Source organism: Lutra lutra, chromosome 2 (genome assembly GCF_902655055.1).
Source record: "Lutra lutra chromosome 2, mLutLut1.2, whole genome shotgun sequence".
In the NCBI taxonomy this organism is placed as follows: Eukaryota; Metazoa; Chordata; class Mammalia; order Carnivora; family Mustelidae; genus Lutra; species Lutra lutra.
The window spans coordinates 141,844,354-141,863,653 of record NC_062279.1 but is presented as its reverse complement, the minus strand read 5'-3'; the positions used below and the strand labels follow the sequence as shown (position 1 = coordinate 141,863,653).

The 19,300-nt window shown below is 45.2% G+C and overlaps 1 protein-coding gene and 1 long non-coding RNA gene across 2 annotated transcripts in view; one reads left to right on the top strand and one right to left on the bottom strand.

Annotated features, from left to right (window-relative positions):
- Window positions 1–19,300, top strand: part of POLN (DNA polymerase nu) — a 154,738-nt gene that overhangs the window by 21,194 nt on the left and 114,244 nt on the right. The window contains exons 4-7 of the mRNA XM_047718644.1: window positions 7,492–7,571; window positions 9,865–10,362; window positions 12,221–12,414; window positions 18,106–18,218. Coding sequence (XP_047574600.1) covers window positions 7,492–7,571; window positions 9,865–10,362; window positions 12,221–12,414; window positions 18,106–18,218 — 885 coding nt within the window. The remainder of the gene's footprint in view (window positions 1–7,491; window positions 7,572–9,864; window positions 10,363–12,220; window positions 12,415–18,105; window positions 18,219–19,300) is intronic.
- LOC125093471 (uncharacterized) lies at window positions 305–19,046 on the bottom strand. Its single transcript, XR_007125251.1, has 3 exons — window positions 18,881–19,046; window positions 14,619–14,622; window positions 305–314 (listed from the first exon to the last, which is right to left on the bottom strand). It is a non-coding gene; the product is annotated as an uncharacterized LOC125093471 (long non-coding RNA).

Sequence of the window (19,300 nt, the reverse complement as noted above, 5' to 3'; positions counted from 1 at the left end):
ATCCAGAACCTCGAAGTTTCTTGCTCCGTGAGAACTCCCTCCCTGCTCAAGGTAGGCATCGTCCTGACCTGTGGCCATCTCTTCCACTTCCTGACCACGGGCATTTTATGTTGCTCCAGAGTACTTCTGGGGCAGAGATTACTTGTACTCCATGCCAGCATTTGTCCTGCCCCTCAGACTACATGCTCTGTCTCCTTGCCATTGGGTGTGACCTGCATGCCTGTTAGTGGGATGCGTGCTCAGGTAGTGTGTGTCATGTCCAGGGCAGGACTCTGTCCTGCCCTCCAGTAGGAACCCTTCTTTTGAACTCTGCACTTGAAGCCGTGTACTGGAGGATTGTACAACGTGTCGGAAGCACCCCAGTCCTGGAGAGGCTGCATGAAGCATGTCCAGCCAGCTGAGAATACTCCCCTCAGAACATGAAAGAGAAATAAACTTTGTTCTTCCAGCCGTTGTCCCTGTTGGGTCTTTTGTGACTGTGGCTTAGCTTTGTACTTCAATCCATGCACCTTTAAACTACATTGAAAAGTGGGTTCATCTCACTTAAATTTTCGTTGTCATTTGATGGGTCAGTAATGCTGTTGAAAGCTTTTGGTAATTATGAGGGAGGAGGAGTTTGCAGGGCGGCCCAGGGTTACCAGCTGACCCGCGGCCATATCCAGCGCTATATGGAGGAGTCATCACGTGTTATTAGAAGATGTCTCTGCTTTGTCTGAGTAGCTATAGAAATCAAATAATGTTTTCTGGTACAATTGTTTTTTATTTTAATAGCTTAGATGTGAATTTGGTTTTCCAGTAAAAAAAAAATATATATATATATGTGTGTGTATGTGTATGTATATTTATATACATGTGTTTATAATATGTACATATGTGTATGTGTATTTTTTTTTAAGATTTTATTTATTTATTTGACAGATCACAAGTAGGCAGAGAGTCAGGCAGAGAGAGAGGGGGAAGCAGGCTCTCTGCTCAGCAGGGATGCTGAGGCAGATGGGAGGCTCGATCCCAGGACCCTGAAATCATGACCTGAGCTGAAAGCAGCAGCTTAATCACTGAGCCACCCAGGCGCCCCATGTGTGTGTGTATATTTTTACAGACATTACAAAGTAATATAGTTTGAGACCCCAAAGGAAAATATTCGTGAAAATCCAGTTCATTAATGTGAAGGGTGTCTTTATCCCACCATCCAATAGAAATCCTTGAGATTTCAAGAACAGATAACAAAATTAAATGACTAAACAGATCTGTCTCGATTATGTTCATTATAGTCAAGAGTATAATGGATAAACATGTTGTATTATTTTTATTTCTATTAAATAAACATAAAATCCTTATGTCCAGTCACTTGGCAAGCCCCGCCAGGTGTTGGATTTCAATCCCTACTGCCCTCGTACAAGCCTGCCTTCCTCCTCACTTGGATTTTGGCAGTGGCTTCCTCATTGCTGTTCACCTTCATTATTGCCCCTTGTCTTGCCCTCATGCCTTTGCTAGAACTAGGTCAGCTCTGTCCCTGCCCTCTGCAGAATTCACCTACAGAAACATCCCATGTACTCAGAGAGATCCCTGCTTGCCCTGTTCAGTCTTTTTTTTTTTTCCCCAGTCTTCTGCCCCACCACCTCCCTCTCTTACTCTATATCCCATTCAGATTTGGCTGCAACCTCCAAACAGGACATTTTCCAGTATCATCCTCTAGTTACCCTTTTCTTTCTCTTTAATTCAGTTGAGTGGTGAGAGCAGCATTTTACAAGGTCCTGCTCAAAATACTTTTTTGGGGGTACCTGGGTGGCTCAGATAAGTGTGTGCCTTTGGCTCAGGTCATCATCTCAGGGTCTTGGAATAGAGTGCCATGTTGGGCTCCTGGCTCAACGGGGAGCCTGCTTCTCCCTCTCCCCGCCCACCGTGTTCCTGCTCTCTCTCAACTTTTTTTTTAAAGACTTATTTGAGAGAGAAAGCATGAGTGGGGGGAAGGGCAGAGGGAGAGGAAGCAGACCCTCCCATCCCCTGCTAAGTGTTGGACTAAATATGGGGCTCCATCTCAGGACCCCGAGAACATGACCTGAGCCTAAATCAAGAGTTGGGTGCCCCGCCGACTGAGTCACCCAGGCCTGTTGCTCAGAACACTGCCACCAGCATGCTTTTTAAATATGAACTGCACTGGGTTTGCCTGCAGCTCCAGTGAGTACCCTGTGAGATTGACGGCTTGTTTGGGTGGCCCTCTAACTGCTGGTGTGCTTCCAGCTGTGAGGCGGGCTGAGCTGTTCTCTCCTTGAATGCTGCCACAGCTGGACTCACCTGTGGATTCCTCTCATGGATGTGTAAGAACTTTATACACACAACACATATTGAAGGACTTTTTTTTTTTTTTTTAAGATTTACTTATTTGATGGAAAGAAAGCATAAGCAGTAAGAGCAGCAGAGGCAGAGGGAGAAGCAGTCTCTGGGAGCCTGATCCAGGACTCGATCCCAGGACCCCAGGATCACGACCTGAGCCGAAAACAGATGCTTAACCAACTGAGCCACCGGGGGGCCCCTTGAGGGACTTCTTTTATATATGTTGTAAATATTTTTCTCAATATTTTGGGAGGGTTCTTTCTTTCTTTCTTTCTTTTTTTTTTTCTTTTTTTTTTTTTTTTTTTGGTAATACTTAGGAAATTCTTTTAAACAAAACCAAAATAATCCCACATTTAAAAAATATTTTCTTAAATGCTTATACACACAGGCAAGTAGTGAAAGGGTTCATCTGCACATTGTTTTCTTAGTTCGGACTTTTGCTGTGTTTGTTGAACCCTCCCCTTGTTACTAACCCAAGCTAGTAAACTTAGTTTGTCCCTTTTGTTTTTGTCCATTTCTTTCTGTGACTAATTCTAGCTTGCATATGTGGCTGTGCTGTGCCATCCAGACCCCTCTCCGCCTGCAATGGGGTTGACTGAGGTCTTCTTGCAACAGTACCGTACAGGAGCATCCCCTTCACTCAGCCCTTCCACCCCCCGATCAGCTTCCTGTGGGCGAAGCTCAGTCTGGTTCCCGGGAACCTGATCTGCTACAGTTGGTGCCAGGAGTGGTCTGAGCACATGCAGTGTTGTGATGTTTGACTGGCACTGATGACCATCACAGGTGGTAGGCAGACTAGGACTGGCAGCAGTGCAGTTGCAACTTTGGGGATGGATGGTGTGGCAGACAATGGTATTGGTGGCTGTGGCTAGGAATAATAAATCCTTAGGAAAAAGACAAGGGCTGGGAGTGATTAGCGGTTAAAGGCTAAATGTAATCGGGCTTCCCTGGTAGCTACAAAGAGACCACTCACAGCCACAGACCAGTGCTTGGTCCTGAGACTTGGAGAGCTCTAGAGAAGGTTGGCTTCTCAGCCCAGGCAGGTGTGCTACCTCAAGGTCAGGGCCCTGATCAGGAAGAGGAACCAGACCCTGAGATCTGGCATGGGGACATGTGGATCAGCATGTTCAAATCCTGAATCCCAGATGCCTCTGGGGCATGCAGAAGTGTCTACTCCTCTGTTAAGGCGGTGTCTCATTTTCCCACCATTGCTGAAGACCGTACCTCCTTGTAAAAGGAGGAATTTTTGCCTCCTTCTCTCCTGGCCATTAAGTCAGCAGCCTAGCCAAGAAGGGCCAATTGGGCCTGTTGAAGCCCATGAGACATGCGCCAGTCAGGTGAAACAAACCGTAGGGTAATTTGAACAGGGAAAGGTACAGCATGTTAGTTAGTAAGGGGATTAGCTACCAAGGAGTAAAGAACTATACACAGTAAAGCAGACAGAGCAGCTCCCTGAGGTAGAGGGTTGAAGGAATAAACAGTGGGAATGACTTGCATGTCATGCACTAGTCTGTCTGTCACCTGCTGTCCCAGTACAAGCACCTGGGGCTCTCGAGTGGCCATGGGGTGGGGTGGAGGCCTCGCCTGGACCCAACCACTTGTGCTCGCACTCACCAGGGCTGATCTAGTTACTGCCTCTGCTGAGTGTCCAACCTTCCAACAACAGACCAAACACCATAGTAATAGCATCCTTTGAGGAAACAGTCACTTGGTGGCAAGTTGATGACACTGAACCTCTTGTCCCCCTAAGGGTGCATTGGCCCATTCCAGACATGGCTTTCCTGTTTGCAGGGCCTCAACCCTGTGATCCAAGGCTCAGAGCCTTTGATCCACTGACAGTCCCATAAGCATTGCATTGGACGTGGGCACCCGCTATACAGTAAGGGAGCTGCAATGGGCACGTGACTGGGACCCAAGGGTTCCTTCAGCCACATACCCAGCAACACCACCCTGATGGAGGAACCTGTAGCAGGTGCAGCGTGGAGGAGTTCCCTCCAGAGGGTGGTGTCCCCAGTATGTGTAATTAAGGGGCCTACAAACCAACAAGGGGATGTGGGAGTGGTCCGGCTTATCATCACTTCCAGGGCTCCAGTCAATACATCTGTCTCTCCCCCAATACCTCTGGGTTCTGCAGAATGAGGCTTTACTGTCAGAGGGGAAGTCCCCCGGGGCTACGGGAAGAATACCATTTAATTTGAAGCTGCAGCTGCTGCCTTGTCCTTTTAATAGTCTTAGGCCAAGAGACTGGCAGGCAGGGCGTGTGATCTGCACCCTGCTTGGGGTGCGTCCTGGTCATCAGAAGTCAGGGTTGCTGTTACATGATGGTGCAGGAGAGCATGCACTTGGTCACCTCTGTCCTCTGTCCAAATCTCATGGCCAGTGCAGTGACCATGGTGGCCAGGAGCTTACACCTCTCAGGGATGAGAGGTTTAGGTAACTCCATCGGTCGGGTAAGCCACCTAGACCAGCAGAGGTGCTAAGCCAGGTTGAGGGGATTCTAGAATGTGCATTAGAGCAGGGACACGAATCTCCTTTATAGCTTTGAGACTAGCTGCTATGACCAGGGAACGCAGGTTATCCCATTAACCTTCCCTTTAAAAGTTTCCCCCAGCCAGAGGCCCACCAGAATCCTGAAGGAGCTGCTTTCAGAAACGTATCTGCAGCAAGTGGCTGGGAGCGGTGCGGTATAGCAGAGGACGGCATTGAGCCCTGTGGATGCCCAGGCTCCTGCACTAGCACTAAGCCATTTGTCACCCCACCAGCTGGGAGTGGCTGCCTGTCTGTCTGCTCACAACACAGCCTCTCCGGGTGGCTGTCTCAGCTGCACACTCCTTTCCCAGGGGCAACCGACACAATGACTGCTTGGTGCTGGCTTATAAAGTCCCGCCCCCTTGACCCACTGGGGGATAACTCTACATGCCACCCAGGTCGCAAGCAGGCCTCTGAAGTGACGCCCGGTCCTCCTGTCATGCTCTTGTACACGTTGATCCTGAGAGCACTCCCCAATAACCTTTCCAAATGCAAACCACTTCAGAGTCAGCCTCCTGGGGACCAGGCCTGTGCTACTGTGTGTGTATAGCATACATACAAAAATGGGGAGATTCGGTCATGGGTTGCAAAAATGAGATATTTTCACAGATTCTGCATCTACAAGGCAGCCAATAAAGCTCTAAGTCATTCTTTTCAGTGACTGTGTGCTTCATGGTGTAGATGTTACATAATTTATTCATCACCTTCTCTCTTGATTGGTATCTGCTTTGCTTTCAGTCCTTTGCCATAAACCAATACACTGCCATAGATGTATTGGTTTAGACCTATTTACTGTTGCATATGTTTCTATGAAACGGCCAATAGTGAGGTTGTTTGGTTGGTTAGATGATTTATATACTTCATACCTCTGTTTTTATTGAGGTTACACACACACATACATACATACATTCTACACACAAAACACATACATTCTGAGTTTATAACTCTACATTTCACAAACCGAACACCCCTGTAACCTTCACGCAGATCAAGAAACAGAACATTAGTAGCAGCCTGGAAGCCTGTCTTTGCCCCCTTTGGGGCAGTCCTCTTGCCAACTCTCACAAATGATGCATGTTTTTAATTTCAATAGGTATTGACAGTTTGCTTTCCACGAAGATTCTAGCTATTCACATTTTTACCAACAATACCTGAAACTACATTTTCCGTCCATTTCTGGTTGGTTCCCTGACCACTAGTGAGTTTGAGTATTATATCATGTTTGTTTCTTGGATTTGCTAATTTGTGTACTGCTTCTTCCTATCTTTTGCTAATTTTTAAAATTGAATTGTCTTTTTTTTTTTTTGCCAGTGTTTAAGGACTCTCTGTAAAACACAGATATCATCCCTTTATCATGTTTCTTCCAAATGGTTTTCCCAGTGTGTTCTGCTCTTTAGAAGCAGTGCTGCTATCCCTATTTATTAATCTGTTGTTTTCTACTGGATTGAGATGCCATCTTTGTTCTGTAGTAGAGTCTCATAAAGCCTTGGGTCAGTTTCTGCCTTGTCTGTTCTGTTCTAGAAATCTTTTGACTCTTCCTATTTGAATACAACGTGAATTTGATTGCAGGGGCTAAAGAGTATGTTCTGATAATCCAGCAAGGCGAGCCTTTTATTGGTTTTTAACTTACCTTTCGTGTCTGTTTTCAAATATTTAATATTTCATATGCACTTTGACATTTTTTTCAATTGAAAGAGCTCTGTAGGGTCTCTAATTGGAATTGCATTAAATTTGTTTTTGGAAGAATTGGACATTTTGTGCCCATTTGGATGCTATGTCTTTCCATTTGTAGAGATCTAGTTTTATGCCATTTATATGAGATTTTAACTTTTCATCGAGTGCCTCATGCCTTTTCGTTAAATTTATCCTACGTTCTTTCTTTTTTTTTTTTTTTAGATTTTTATTTATTTATTTGACAGAGAGAGATCACAAGTAGGCTGAGAGGCAGGCAGAGAGAGAGGCAGGCAGGGAGAGAGGAAGGGAAGCAGGCTCCCCGCTGAGCAGAGATGCCGGGCTTAACCCACTGAGCCACCCAGGTGCCCCTATCCTACGTTCTTTCTACTGCAAAGATTCCCGCTGTTTGCATTCCTTGGTTGTTATTATTGCTGTAGAGGGAGCATAAATCACAGTGCTAAGAGCACGAACACCTGAGTCATGTTGCCTAGGGTTGAATGTGGTTCTATCACGTACTGTTCAGCCCAGGCTTATTAATATTAAAACAAAATTTAAAAGAGAGGTTTGTATTAATGATGCTTTACTGAACCTCTAATTGTTCCATTGCAATATTATTCATTATAGGAATTTCCTCAAACCTTTAATACTTTCAAGGTTTCCACAAAATGTTGAACTTGGGTTTTCAGACTCCAGTATTCAGTGGAAATACCAAGTAATAATTCTAATAAATATGTCATGATTATGTGGTTCTGTCTCCAGATAATTTGAAGATATGTTACATAAATATTTATTGCAATGGTAGTTTACATTTTGGGTCTGAATTTTATTTCACTGATTTACGTAAGTAAATGATGAGTAAGTGACATGGTTGTAGAGGCCACTTTCAATGTTTAGCTAATTATATGACTTAGATTCAATGTTTCTTTAATGCACTTTTCCTTTTTGTGTTTTTAGAAGCTGCAGAAGTGGTAAACAGTTCCTGTAATGAGTATAGAGTACTTCTTGAAAATGAGAATCAATCACTGGAAAAAAGGGTAAATCATTGTAAATATGAATAATTCTAAATAACTTTCACTCGTTCAACACATGCTTATTAAGTGTCTAATGTATGCTAGGCACTGTGGCTACCACGCTTCAGAAAATCAAGAATGGAGTTCTCCGGGAGCTCACAGCTGAACTTGCTGGATGGGGGAGGGAAAGACACAAAAGTGCCATGACCCCACAGGATGGTGCATTGGGTGCCATGGTAGGGGTCAGTCCCAAGGACAGTAGGAGAGACCACTCACCCAGTTTTTGTGCTCTTTTTTTTTTTTATCCTGGGTGGGAGGGGGGAACGTAGTCTGGGAATCCTCCTGAAGTGTGAAAATTCTGCCTGAGTCTACATCTACATCTACATCTACATCTACAGGATGATCAGGAGCCCCACCTTTAGAGAGTGGGAGGGGACTTGGCAGAAATGTTTAGGTTAGGAAGAAAGCTGGGGCTGTGGGACAGCTGAAATGCAGAGAAGTTTCAGAAGGAAATGGACACAACTCTCCATGGGTGAGCTGTGTAGTGTGGGCCTGAGGGGAGGGGGAAGAAGAGGTTATCTCACCAGAGACCTTGTACAGGAGACACAGTGGCCAAGAGAATAGGTTCTGGGGCAAAAACTGCTTGTGTTCGAAGCCTCGCCTAGCTCAGTCTGACTGAAACTCCCTGTGGTAAAGTGGGGATGGCAGGATCCACCTCAGGGTTAACAGGATCATGGTTTGCCCTGAAGCTGGGGGAGAGGCCAGCGAGATTTTTCTCTCCATGCTGCTCTGGCGTGGCCCTCCCATCACTGGCTTACCAATGTTTTGCTGCTTTTCTCACAAAAGAATTTCGAAAAGCGCATATACCTCATGACATATATTTTTTAAAGATTTTATTTATTTGACACAGATTGAGAGAGCACAGGCAAGGGGAGGGGCAGGCAGAGGAAGAGGGAGAAGAAGACTCCCAGCTGAGCAGGGAGCCTGGTGCAGGGCTCAATCTCAGGACCCTGGGATCATGACCTGAGCCAAAGGCAGACGCCTAACAATGAGCCACCCAGGTGCCCCACCTCATGACATTTTTAAGTTGATATTTAAAATATTCAGAATAAGTTTAAAATGTTTCACAGTATATAATTCCTGGTGTATTGACAGCATTGACATTTCAAAATGATTACATTGTCATTAAAATAAAACCACTAGAATCTAAATACTGTACTCTGGTAGCTTAATACCCACAAGCATCCCTTTAAAAACAACATGAGTGGGGTGCCTGGGTGGCTCATTGGTTTAAGCCGCTGCCTTCAGCTCAGGTCATGATCTCGGGGTCCTGGGATCGAGTCCCGCATCGGGCTCTCTGCTCAGCAGGGAGCCTGCTTCCCTCCCTCTCTCTCTGCCTGCCTCTCTGTCTACTTGTGATCTCTCTCTGTCAAAAAAAAAAAAAAAAAAAATCTTAAAAAAAAAATAAAAATAAAAACAACATGAGCAAGATATTCTTCAGCAATCTAGATTTTTGTATTTCCTTTTTGCTCTTCTAACTCCTTTTCTTGTATCCTCTTCTGCAGAATTATTAACATAATATAACTTTATGTTTCGAAGTCTTTTCTTGAAACCATGTAATATTTCTCTGTAATTAAAACAGGAGTATAAACTTAAATTTTCTGTGACCATATGCCAAATACTGAAACATTTTCCTCTGAAATTATTTTTAAAGTTCTATTAATATACATTTGTTTAAAACAAATACAACACAAATCTGAAAAATAAGCTCTTAATACACATTTTATTCTAAATGGATACAGTAATGAGATGGGTAGAGATTCTTTTTTTTACCCTCGGTTTGTGAATTTATGAATGAATATTCCACAGTACTAGTTCAGGACAGGAAGAGGATTGCTGTTGAGCTATAGTTTTAAAAATGTTAGTAAACAGAGGAACATATTATCAAATAGTTGTGGTGATTTCATTTGTTCTGTAAGTGTCCTTTACCTGGAAGTTGTAAATCACTCGTCTTGAGCATTGGGCGCATCTGAAACATCCTACCATCCATGGCACCTATCGTTATGTGCTCCGGTATGGCTAGAAACTTCTGGGACTCCTGTTTACTCCAGCCCATGGTTCAGATACACACTTCTACCTGGGCTGAGAAAAATTACTGCTCTAGAGCTACTATATCGTTTCCTTAGAAAGTGTGATTACAGATAATGTGAAGCTTGTCCCCACTTTACCTTAGACAAAGCTTACCAGAAATTAGTTTGGTTTATAGATCTGTCTTAAGAATCTACATTCTAGTGAAACATTTCATGTTTTTCTACAGAATCTGAATTCCTCTACAAGCCAGGCATCAGGCGTGTCCATCAAGCTTTGTCTTCCCACCTCCAGTATCAGACTCACAGATCAGCCATCAGCTGACCGAAACCAGAACATCAGCTCATTGGCTCCTCCCAGTTGTTCCATTCCACAGTGTAACCAAGAGGCTTCAGTCCTACAGAAAACAGAGTGTAAAAGAAAGCATTTCCTAAAGGAAAATAAAAATAATGAAGAGAAAGAAATGCCCATGAATCTTAAAAGAAAATGTAGTACATGTCATTTTTCAGAGAAAACAAGTAAACATGTGGCATTGGAAGAAGATGCTGATGAGGTTGAAGCCCACTTACACTGTGGGAATGCAAGGGCATGTGGAGACCATTTTTGTGACATTAGGTATTTGGATGATTTGGAGAAAAGCCAGCTGGTTGAGATGCTCAAACAGGCAGTGGCCATGGTCATAACACTGATATATGAGGACGGTTCAACCCAGCTAAGAGCTGAGCAGGTTAGTGAACAGTGTTGGGTTTTGTTTGTTTCTTTGGCACCATAAAAGAACCCCGTTTTCTTAGTGTCTGATTTTGATAAGAGAGCTATGAATAAGATTTGAAGCCCCCACCCGCCCAGGGCTGAGTGACTGGTAATGCATAGTTCTCTTCAGATTTTTAAGAAGCTGCCAAAATGTCTTCCAGAGTGGGGATGCCTTTTTAAGCATTCCAGCAGCAACACGCCAAGGTTCCAAGCCCTCCACCTTCTTGCCAATCCTTGTTGTCTGTCTAGTTTTAGCCGTTCTAGTGGGTGTGAAGTACTATTTCACTGTGGTTTTAAATCACATTTCCCTAATAACTAATTACCTTGAACATCTTCTCATGTGCTCTGTGGTGAAATGTCTGTTCAGTTCTTTTGCCCATTTTTAAATTGGGTTATTTGTGTCTTATTTTGGATCTGTAAGCCTTCTTTCTATATTCTGATATGAGTTCCTTGTCAGGTCTGTGATTAGTTCCCCAAATCTGTGGCTTATTTTTTTCAATTTCTTACTCATGTTTTTTGAAACACAAAATTTAAAAAATCCGATGAATTCCAATTTACCAATTTTTTCTATTGCTTGTACTTTTGTTTTATATTTAAGAATGCTTTCCCTATCCCAGATCTTAAAGATTTACTTTTGTTTTCTTTTTTTTTTTCAAGATTTTATTTATTTATTTGACAGACAGAGATCACAAGTAGGCAGAGAGGCAAGCAGAGAGAGAGGAGGAAGCAGGCGCCCCGCCAAGCAGAGAGCCCGATGCGGGGCTTGATCCCAGGATCCTGGGATCATAACCCCAGCCGAAGACAGAGGCTTTAACCCACCGAGCCACCGAGGCGCCCCTACTTATGTTTTCTTTTAAGAATTTATGGTTTTCACTCTTCTGTTAAAATCTGTGGCTTGCTTTGAGTTCATTTTGGTGTGTGGTGTGAGATAAGGGGCACAGACCGGCCTCTTGCGTGTTGAAATTTATTTATTTATAATAGAATAGGGGAAAAGAGCACATGTGTGCACACGTGTGGGGGTTGGAGCAGAAGGGGAGAGAGAGAGAGAAAAAGAAAGAATCTTAAACAGGCTCCACACCCAGCATGGAGCCTGATGCGGGGCTCAGTCTCACAGCACTGAAACCATTACTTGAGCCGAAGTCAAGAATCAGACACTTAACGGACTAAGCTACCCAGGCACCCCCAGTAATATTTTTTTTTAGAAAAAGATCAATTTTACATGTTCACTGAGAGTGTGTAGAAATACAATTGATGTTGTGTTTTAATCTTGTTTCTTGCAACCTTGCTAAACTCTCATATTGGTTCCAGGAGTTTTTTGTTAATTCCTTTGGGTGATTTTTGTTGTTGTTGTTGTTTTAGAAAGATCACAAATAGGCAGAGAGGCAGGCAGAGAGAGAGGGGGAAGCAGGCTCCCCGCTGAGCAGAGAGCCCGATGTGGGGCTCGATCCCAGGACCCTGAAATCATGACCTGAGCCGAAGGCAGAGGATTAACCTACTGAGCCACCCAGGCGCCCCAATTCCTTTGGGTTTTTATGCAGACATTTGTGTCATGTGTAAATAGGGATGGTATAGTTCTTCATTTCTGATTTATATGCCTTTTATTTCCTTTTCCCATTGTGTTACACTGGCTAAGGCTTCTGTTATGATGTTGACTAGGGAGGAGACCAGATTTGAAGAGTAAGATCATGGGTTTGGTTTTTGGCCTTGACTGTCATTATGAGAGCTATTTATTTACAAATTTAATTGTAGACCTTTTCTCTCTGTGTAATTGTAAGACATACCTTTCTTGAATAAATACATTGTGTTTAATTTGGAAACTGTATTTGTATTCACAGGCTCTGGTTCCCTCTGTTAAAGGAATTGCAGTGTTACTACAGAGCCGTATAAACGGCACCGGTCTTCTGGAGGTCTCAGCCTCTGACAGTGTGCTGGGGGAAGGCCTCACACTCCATGAGCAGTATATCTACCTTGAAACAGAGCAGTCCTCCACTGGGGGCCGAGAGCAAGAAGCATATAATCAGTTTGCCAGGTCAGAAATCTCCTCCCACTGCCTTACTTCCTGCGTACATGTCTGCTTCGTTGGGTCCAATTGAAAGTCTCCTAAGCTCAAATTATTTAAAATTTAGAAGTTTTTTATGGGTACGTGAAAATAAAATGGATCTAAATGACAGAAAGCTCTGCACACACTGGCCTGCTTTCCCTCAGAGAGCTTCTGGAATAAAGGGTCTGTCCTTCCATGGGAGCCCCTCCAGGATTTGAAACATCTCAATGAGAAGTTAGTGAGAAAAGGTTGGTCTCAAGGCCTGAAGATCTGCTGCTGTGACCACAGTCCCAAATGATTTTCCTTATCTCACTGCCTTACAGTGTTAGAAAGTAAATTGTCCTCAGTACCACCTAATTTCATGCTAGTTTCAAAGCTTCATTCTGTGGAAATAGTTAGGATATAGCTCACTTGGACCTGCCCCTTTAGAATGGGACATTTTTTTTTTAAGATTTTATTTATTTATTTGATTGAGAGAGGGAACACAAGCAGGGGGAGAGGGAGAAGTAGGCTTCCTGTGGAGCAGGGAGCCCAACGTGGGGCTCAATCCCAGGACCCTGGGATCACGACCTGAGCAGAAGGCAGATACTTAACAACTGAGCTACCCAGGAGCCCCTAGAATGGGACAATTTTAGAATGAGCAGGATGTTTGAGCTGCCACGTTGCGATCCTGAAAAGCCCTGTTGTGGATTCCAGCCACTGCCCTCCTCACAGCTCTTATCAGGAGTTGTCAGCCTGAAGGGGTTTCTGTCTTGGGTTGGGACATCCACTTTGGGCCTGCCCAGCCTTCCGAGTCCCAGCCCCTTAGCTGCTTAGTGGGAGATCCTCGAAACTGCTGTCCGGAAGAGGGGTTCACGGGGCCTCAGGGCCTGGGGGTGAGAAGATGGGGTCTGGGCCTGGCCCTATGGGCCTCCTACAGTCTCACTGGGCCATGGGGGAGTTGTAGGTAGTTGCGGCACCAGTGTTGTCTCGGTGAGGAGTGCCAGGGGCCACTGCTGTGGCTGGCCCAACCCTTAGAGTTCTTAGCATCACAGGACACAATTCAGCAAAAACCATCAGGGAACTCTGAGGAACAAGATTCATTACTCACAGGCCCTAGGGGGTACACAGCACACCAGGGGCCACACAGCAAAGTCATAGCTAGAGAAAGAGAGGGTGCAGGCCTGAGGCTTTGCCTTTAGTACAGTGTGAGGATAGGGGTCTGGGAGTTTCAAGGTTTTACTTTTATTGGCTAATAGAAGTCCTAAAAGTGGGAGTTAGGGTTCAGGAAGGGAAAAGCAAGATCAGTCACAGGTCAGGTGTCTAGATGCCCCTGGCCTATCTGGAGGGGGACCTTCACAGGTGGGGGTGGCCTTGTTCCTTGTTTGGGTGTTTTGCCAGTGGCTTGTCATATAGCAGGCAATATGGATGTCTTTTGAAATGAGTGCCTCAACAATCATAAACTTAACATCAGGCACCTGTACTGCAGTAATTTTGGGTGAGAATGGGACAACATATGACTAATAGAGCAGCCTGCTTGCAGGAAACCCATAGCCTTATTTTTTTTTTTTAAGATTTTATTTATCTGACAGAGATCACAAGTAGGCAGAGAGGCAGGCAGAGAGAGAGAGAGAGGAGGAGGAAGCAGCTCCCTGCCCAGCAGAGAGCCTAATGCGGGACTCGATCCCAGGACCCCGAGATCATGACCTGAGCTGAAGGCAGAGGCTTAACCCACTGAGCCACCCAGGCGCCCCACCCATAGCCTTATTTTTACACTGTTCTCTTTTGAAAGAGCAATTAGGCAGGCCTATTCTGTGGAAGACCTCCGTGGGAATAGTCCTAATGTTTGGACGGCCTTTTCTGAATTCTGGATGTATTTATCCCACTCAGTGCTCTTTACTTGGACATCTAACAGTCCTCAACATGTGCAAAACAGAGCTCCTGTCTTCCTGAAACCCACCTCCGACAGCCTTTGTGGTCAAGGTTAATGTCAGCATTTGCTCTCCATGAGCTCAGGCCAATAGTCTTGGCATTTTCTTTAACTTCTCTCTTATTTTCATCCAAGCTCTTAGTACACCCCACTGGCTCTGCCTTCACAGTACAGCTAGCAGCTGACCGCCCTTGCCCTCTGCTGCTCCCACGTGGTGCAGGCCTCCCCTGCTCCCCCTGACACTGAACCAGGCAGGGGCTTCCCAAGGGCCTGCTGCCTCCACCTGCCTCTTGGCCTGTTTTCCACCCGGCTCCCAGAGAGGGTTTGCGCATTAAGTCAGGGCACATACTCCCTACTCAGAGCCCTGCGACAGCTCCCAATGATGCCTGCAGGTCTGCCCATGGCCCCTCCCCAGGCCTGGGAGCTCCTCTTCCCCTGCTCTCACTGCACCCCAGCTTCCTTGCTCTCCCGGAGGGACTTCCTTGTGCCACTCTCCCCCAACACTGCAGTCTGCTCCCAGGGGTCCACAGGGTGTGCTGCCCCATTCCTCTAAATCAAAAACTCCCCCAAAACACAAAAAAGCAAACTATGAAAACTTGAGTCTAGAGACAGGAGTGTAATGAGCCCTGTATACACACGCATTCGGACCAAACAGTTACCAAAGGTTTTTCTGTGCTTCCTTCATCGACCCCTTTTCGAGGAGAGGGGTAGGAAACGGGGATTAGGAAAAATCCCAGACAGTTGTTTTAGCTCCCAGGGCTCAGGAGGCAGCTCTAAAACACCTGGGCTCTTCTTCACCTGGACACAATGCTGTTCTCAGACTTAGCAAATTTAATACTCAGTCCACATTTCAGGTTACCTGAATGTTTTTAAATGTCCCCCTACACTCGATCTACTGGGATCAGGACCAGCACAGTCACGTGTGCCATTTCTTGTCTCCGACCTCTGACCCCATCTTGCAGGAGGCCCCATGTCCTGGGCTTACCTGTTTTGTGATTGTGGGGTTCCTTGCCTGTTTCCCTTTCCTCCATATGTCTATAGACTAGATCTTCATCCTGCAAGCCCCATTATCCTGCTCCAGCTCTTGCCTCGAGGGCACTTCCCCGGGTGGTGCTGCCCACCTCACGCCCCATCTGTGGTGCAGCTGGGTGGTCAGATTTAGCAAATAAAAATGCAGGATGCTAAGTTTGCATTCCAGATAAACAATTTTTTAGTATAATTATGTCCCAAGTGTTGGAAGAAACATTCTTCCACTACAGGCATACATCTCTAAAAAAATTTCTGTATTTTTTCAGATAAAAACTTTATCTATGATTTTTCTGAACGTCACATTTGGCTGGGTGCCCTGCCCTCGATCTGGCTACGTTTTGCGATGAAGTCATGTTGTCCTCACATCTGTGACGTTCTGATGGAGCCGTGGGCTGAATGGTGTCAGCGTGCTCTCTCTGTTGTGAACGTCCCCATGGTGGTCGTTGAAATCGCTTTTTAAGTACTCCCAGAAGATGGTGATTTTTTCTGTATTTATCATTTCTTCCACATGTATCGGGTAAAATTTTCTGTAGAGAACTTTCCCTTTTCAAGAGGACTTTTGTTCACCTTACCCCTCAAGTCTTCCCTGTGGTGTTACAGCATGGTCCGCGGGCCTTCCCTGCTCACTGTGCATAGCAGTGCTCCCCCACTCCGCTCCGTGCCCACCGCCCACATCCCCCCTGAGGTGCATGTGTGCAAAACGCCACCCCTGTTGCCAGGGATTTTTATGTCTTGCTCATTCCTGTGTCTCCACAAGCCAAGGACAATTTGTGAAGCGTGTGCTTCACAAATATTTATTCAGTTGTATTTTTTGGTTTAACTTTTGTGAGTTCCAAGACAATTATATGAAGACATGGTTTCACATACCATAAAATTGGAAGTAATAATCCCAATTCCATGATAGTATGTTGGAGATTTAAAATGAATTTAAATAGGGCGCCTGGGTGGCTCAGTGGGTTAAAGCCTCTGCCTTCCGCTCAGGTCATGAGCTCAGGGTCCTGGAATCGAGCTCCGCATCCGGCTCTCTGCTCAGCAGGGAGCCTGCTTCCTCCTCTCTCTCTCTCTGCTTGCCTCTCTGCCTACTTGTGATCTGTCTGTCAAATAAATAAATAAAATCTTTAAAAAAATAAAATAAAATGAATTTAAATAAATCACATTTAAATGAAAACATAACTTTTTTATACAAAATGTATCGAATAGCATTTATTGCAAACCCATGCAAGGTCTTCGCACACACCCTCAGCAGTCTCGTCGTCTTCACATTAACTGTACATGTTGGGTCTTGTTAGTTCCATTTTATAGATGATGGAACTGAGACTCAAGAAATAGCCGTTAGTCAGTCTTGAGCTTTCCACTCAGGCTTCCTCTTTTAGACTCAAGTCTAGCTTTTTTATATTCTGGCTGCCTTTTTGTTTGCAAACATGACACAATCGACTTCCATAACTGACTTACAAAACACACTGTGTTTCAGCCACTTTGTCTTATAGGATGCTCTTTTTGTTGTTTGTCTTACCTTGAGATAGAAACCCACTAGTCTGCATCTCTTACTAGTGGGCGATCCCGCAATTCTTAGGTGACCTGAGTAGGGACTCTGCAGCAAACAAAGGCATCAGTGTGGAAATGCAGCTCTTCGGACCTGAAATCTTCCAGCCCCTCTCCCCTCTCTCCTCCCTGCACCCTTCCAAGTCTATAGAGCCAGACCGTCTGTCCTCCCTACCACCGGGCCCCCTCTTCCAGGGAAACCCCCATGAAACCACACAAGAAAATGCCAATGCCCGTGCAGCAGGCAGAACAGAATCTAACCTCTTACCCTCTGTCGGCTCTGTGTGCAGAGCTGAGTGGGCTCCTGGTTTCGTTCTCCCTCGGCCTCATGCAAGACCCTCATTAATGTACGAATACAGAGTTCCTATAAAGGAAGATTTATAGTGCGGGTCCTGGCAGCAGCAAGATAGGGGCTTGCTGTGAAAATTGTTTAGCCACTCTGAGCCTCAGTTTCCTTGTCTGTAAAGTGGACCTAGTGCCTGCCTAACAGGGTTGTGCTGAGATTTCAGTGTTAGCAGCCCTTTGAAGTGTTTTGCATGGTGTCATCATGGTTAGTGCTGTAAATGATGACTCTTAAGAATCCCATATCCGAGGAGTTCACGGTGCTATGGGGCAAGCCTACTTTCAAGGTAAATTACATACAGATGTGGTCCTGGCTGCGGCTGGTACATGAACAGGAGTAGAGAAGGAACACAAAAGGGGCAACCCCCTGCGTGCGAAAGGGGCAGTTTGCAGAAATCGCAGGAGAATTGCAGGCAAGAATGCAGCATGTGGTGTGGCCCCATACTGTGAGAGGATGTGGCACTGTGTGCTGGTAGAGGAAAGACAATTCAGTGGGAGCAGAGGGCAGAGTGTTGGGAGCATGTGCTGGGAGAGCAGGCTAGAGAGCCATGCTGGGGAGCCTGTCAGGGGTCCAGAGTGTATATGCTCCAATCAGGAATGCGAGATGTGACTTTCCACAGGGATGGGCTCTGAAGAGCTGGGCGGCCTGTCTGTCTCAGCTTCATCATCTCTAAGTGCAGAGAAGTAACACCTTCCCACAAGATCCCAGTTAATCTCCATGAGCATCTTCGAAGAAGAATGTCTACACGGTAGTACTAGCAAGTGATACCTGTCAGTAGAGCAACAAAACTATTTTTCTCTAAGGTCAGAAATTCTAAATTAATGTCTGAATCAGTGACTTTCTTTTCATCTTCCAGGAAAGTTCTGTTTCAAATGCTGAAATGTAAATGTCCTGTTATTTGTTTTAATGCCAAGGACTTTGTGCGAACAGTACTACAGTGTTTTGGTAATGATGGCAGCTGGAAGCATGGTAAGTTTTAGTTTTTATAATCTCTTAAATTGAACTCTCCAGCAGTGATTCCTCCTGAGAATGAGACATGGGGGAGGCAGGGACAGCACAACTCTGGGTGCCTGGCCACGTGGCTCCAAAGCCCCAGCTGTGCAGCCTTGTGCCCCAAGGGTGAGGGGGCACTTTCCCTCTGTGTTTTAGGTTGTTTGACTTTTTGCAAATATATATTACTTTTTAAAATTTAAAATAAGAAAGAAGTGACTTATGCAGTGTGGTCAGATGGGGTGTGTTGTTACTATAAATAGCTTATAAACTCCCTACGAATTAAACTAAAGTCTAAGGGCACCTGGGTGGCTCAGTCGGTTGGGCATCTGCCTTCAGCTCAGGTCATGATCTCAGGGTCTTGGGATCGAGTCCTGAATCGGACTCCTTGCTCAGCAGAGAACCTGCTTTTCCCTCTGCCTGCTGCTCCCCTGGCTTGTGTGCATGCTCTGTCTCTGACTAATAAATAATTTAAAAAAAAGAAAAAGAAGTAAAGTCCAGGCACATGAAAAGATCCTCAACATCACTCATCATCGAAACCACAATGAGATACCACCTCACACCTGTCGGAACGGATGGAATAAACAACACAGGAAACAACAGGTGTTGGTGAGGATATGGAGAAAGGAACCGTCGTGCACTGGTGGAAATGCCAGCTGGTGCAGGCAGTGTGGAAAACAGCACGGAGGTTCCTCAAAAAGTTGAAAATAGAGCTACCCTGTAACCCAGCAGTTGCACTACTGGTATTTGTGCAAGGAATACAAAATACTAATTCAAAGGAGCTCATGCAGCCCTAAGCTTATAGCATCATTATTTACAACAGCTAAGGTACGGAAGCAGCCCAAGTGTCCATGGAGAAGATGGGGTGTAGCTACACACCGTGGAATAGTACTCAGCCATGAAAAAGAATGGACTCTTGTCTTGTGCGATGATGTGGATGGAGCTAGAGTATCATGCTAAGTGAAATCAGTCAGAGGAAGACACATACCATATGATTCACTCCTATGTGGCACTGAAGAAACAAACAAGCAAAGGGGAAAAAGAGACAAACTGTAGAAGAC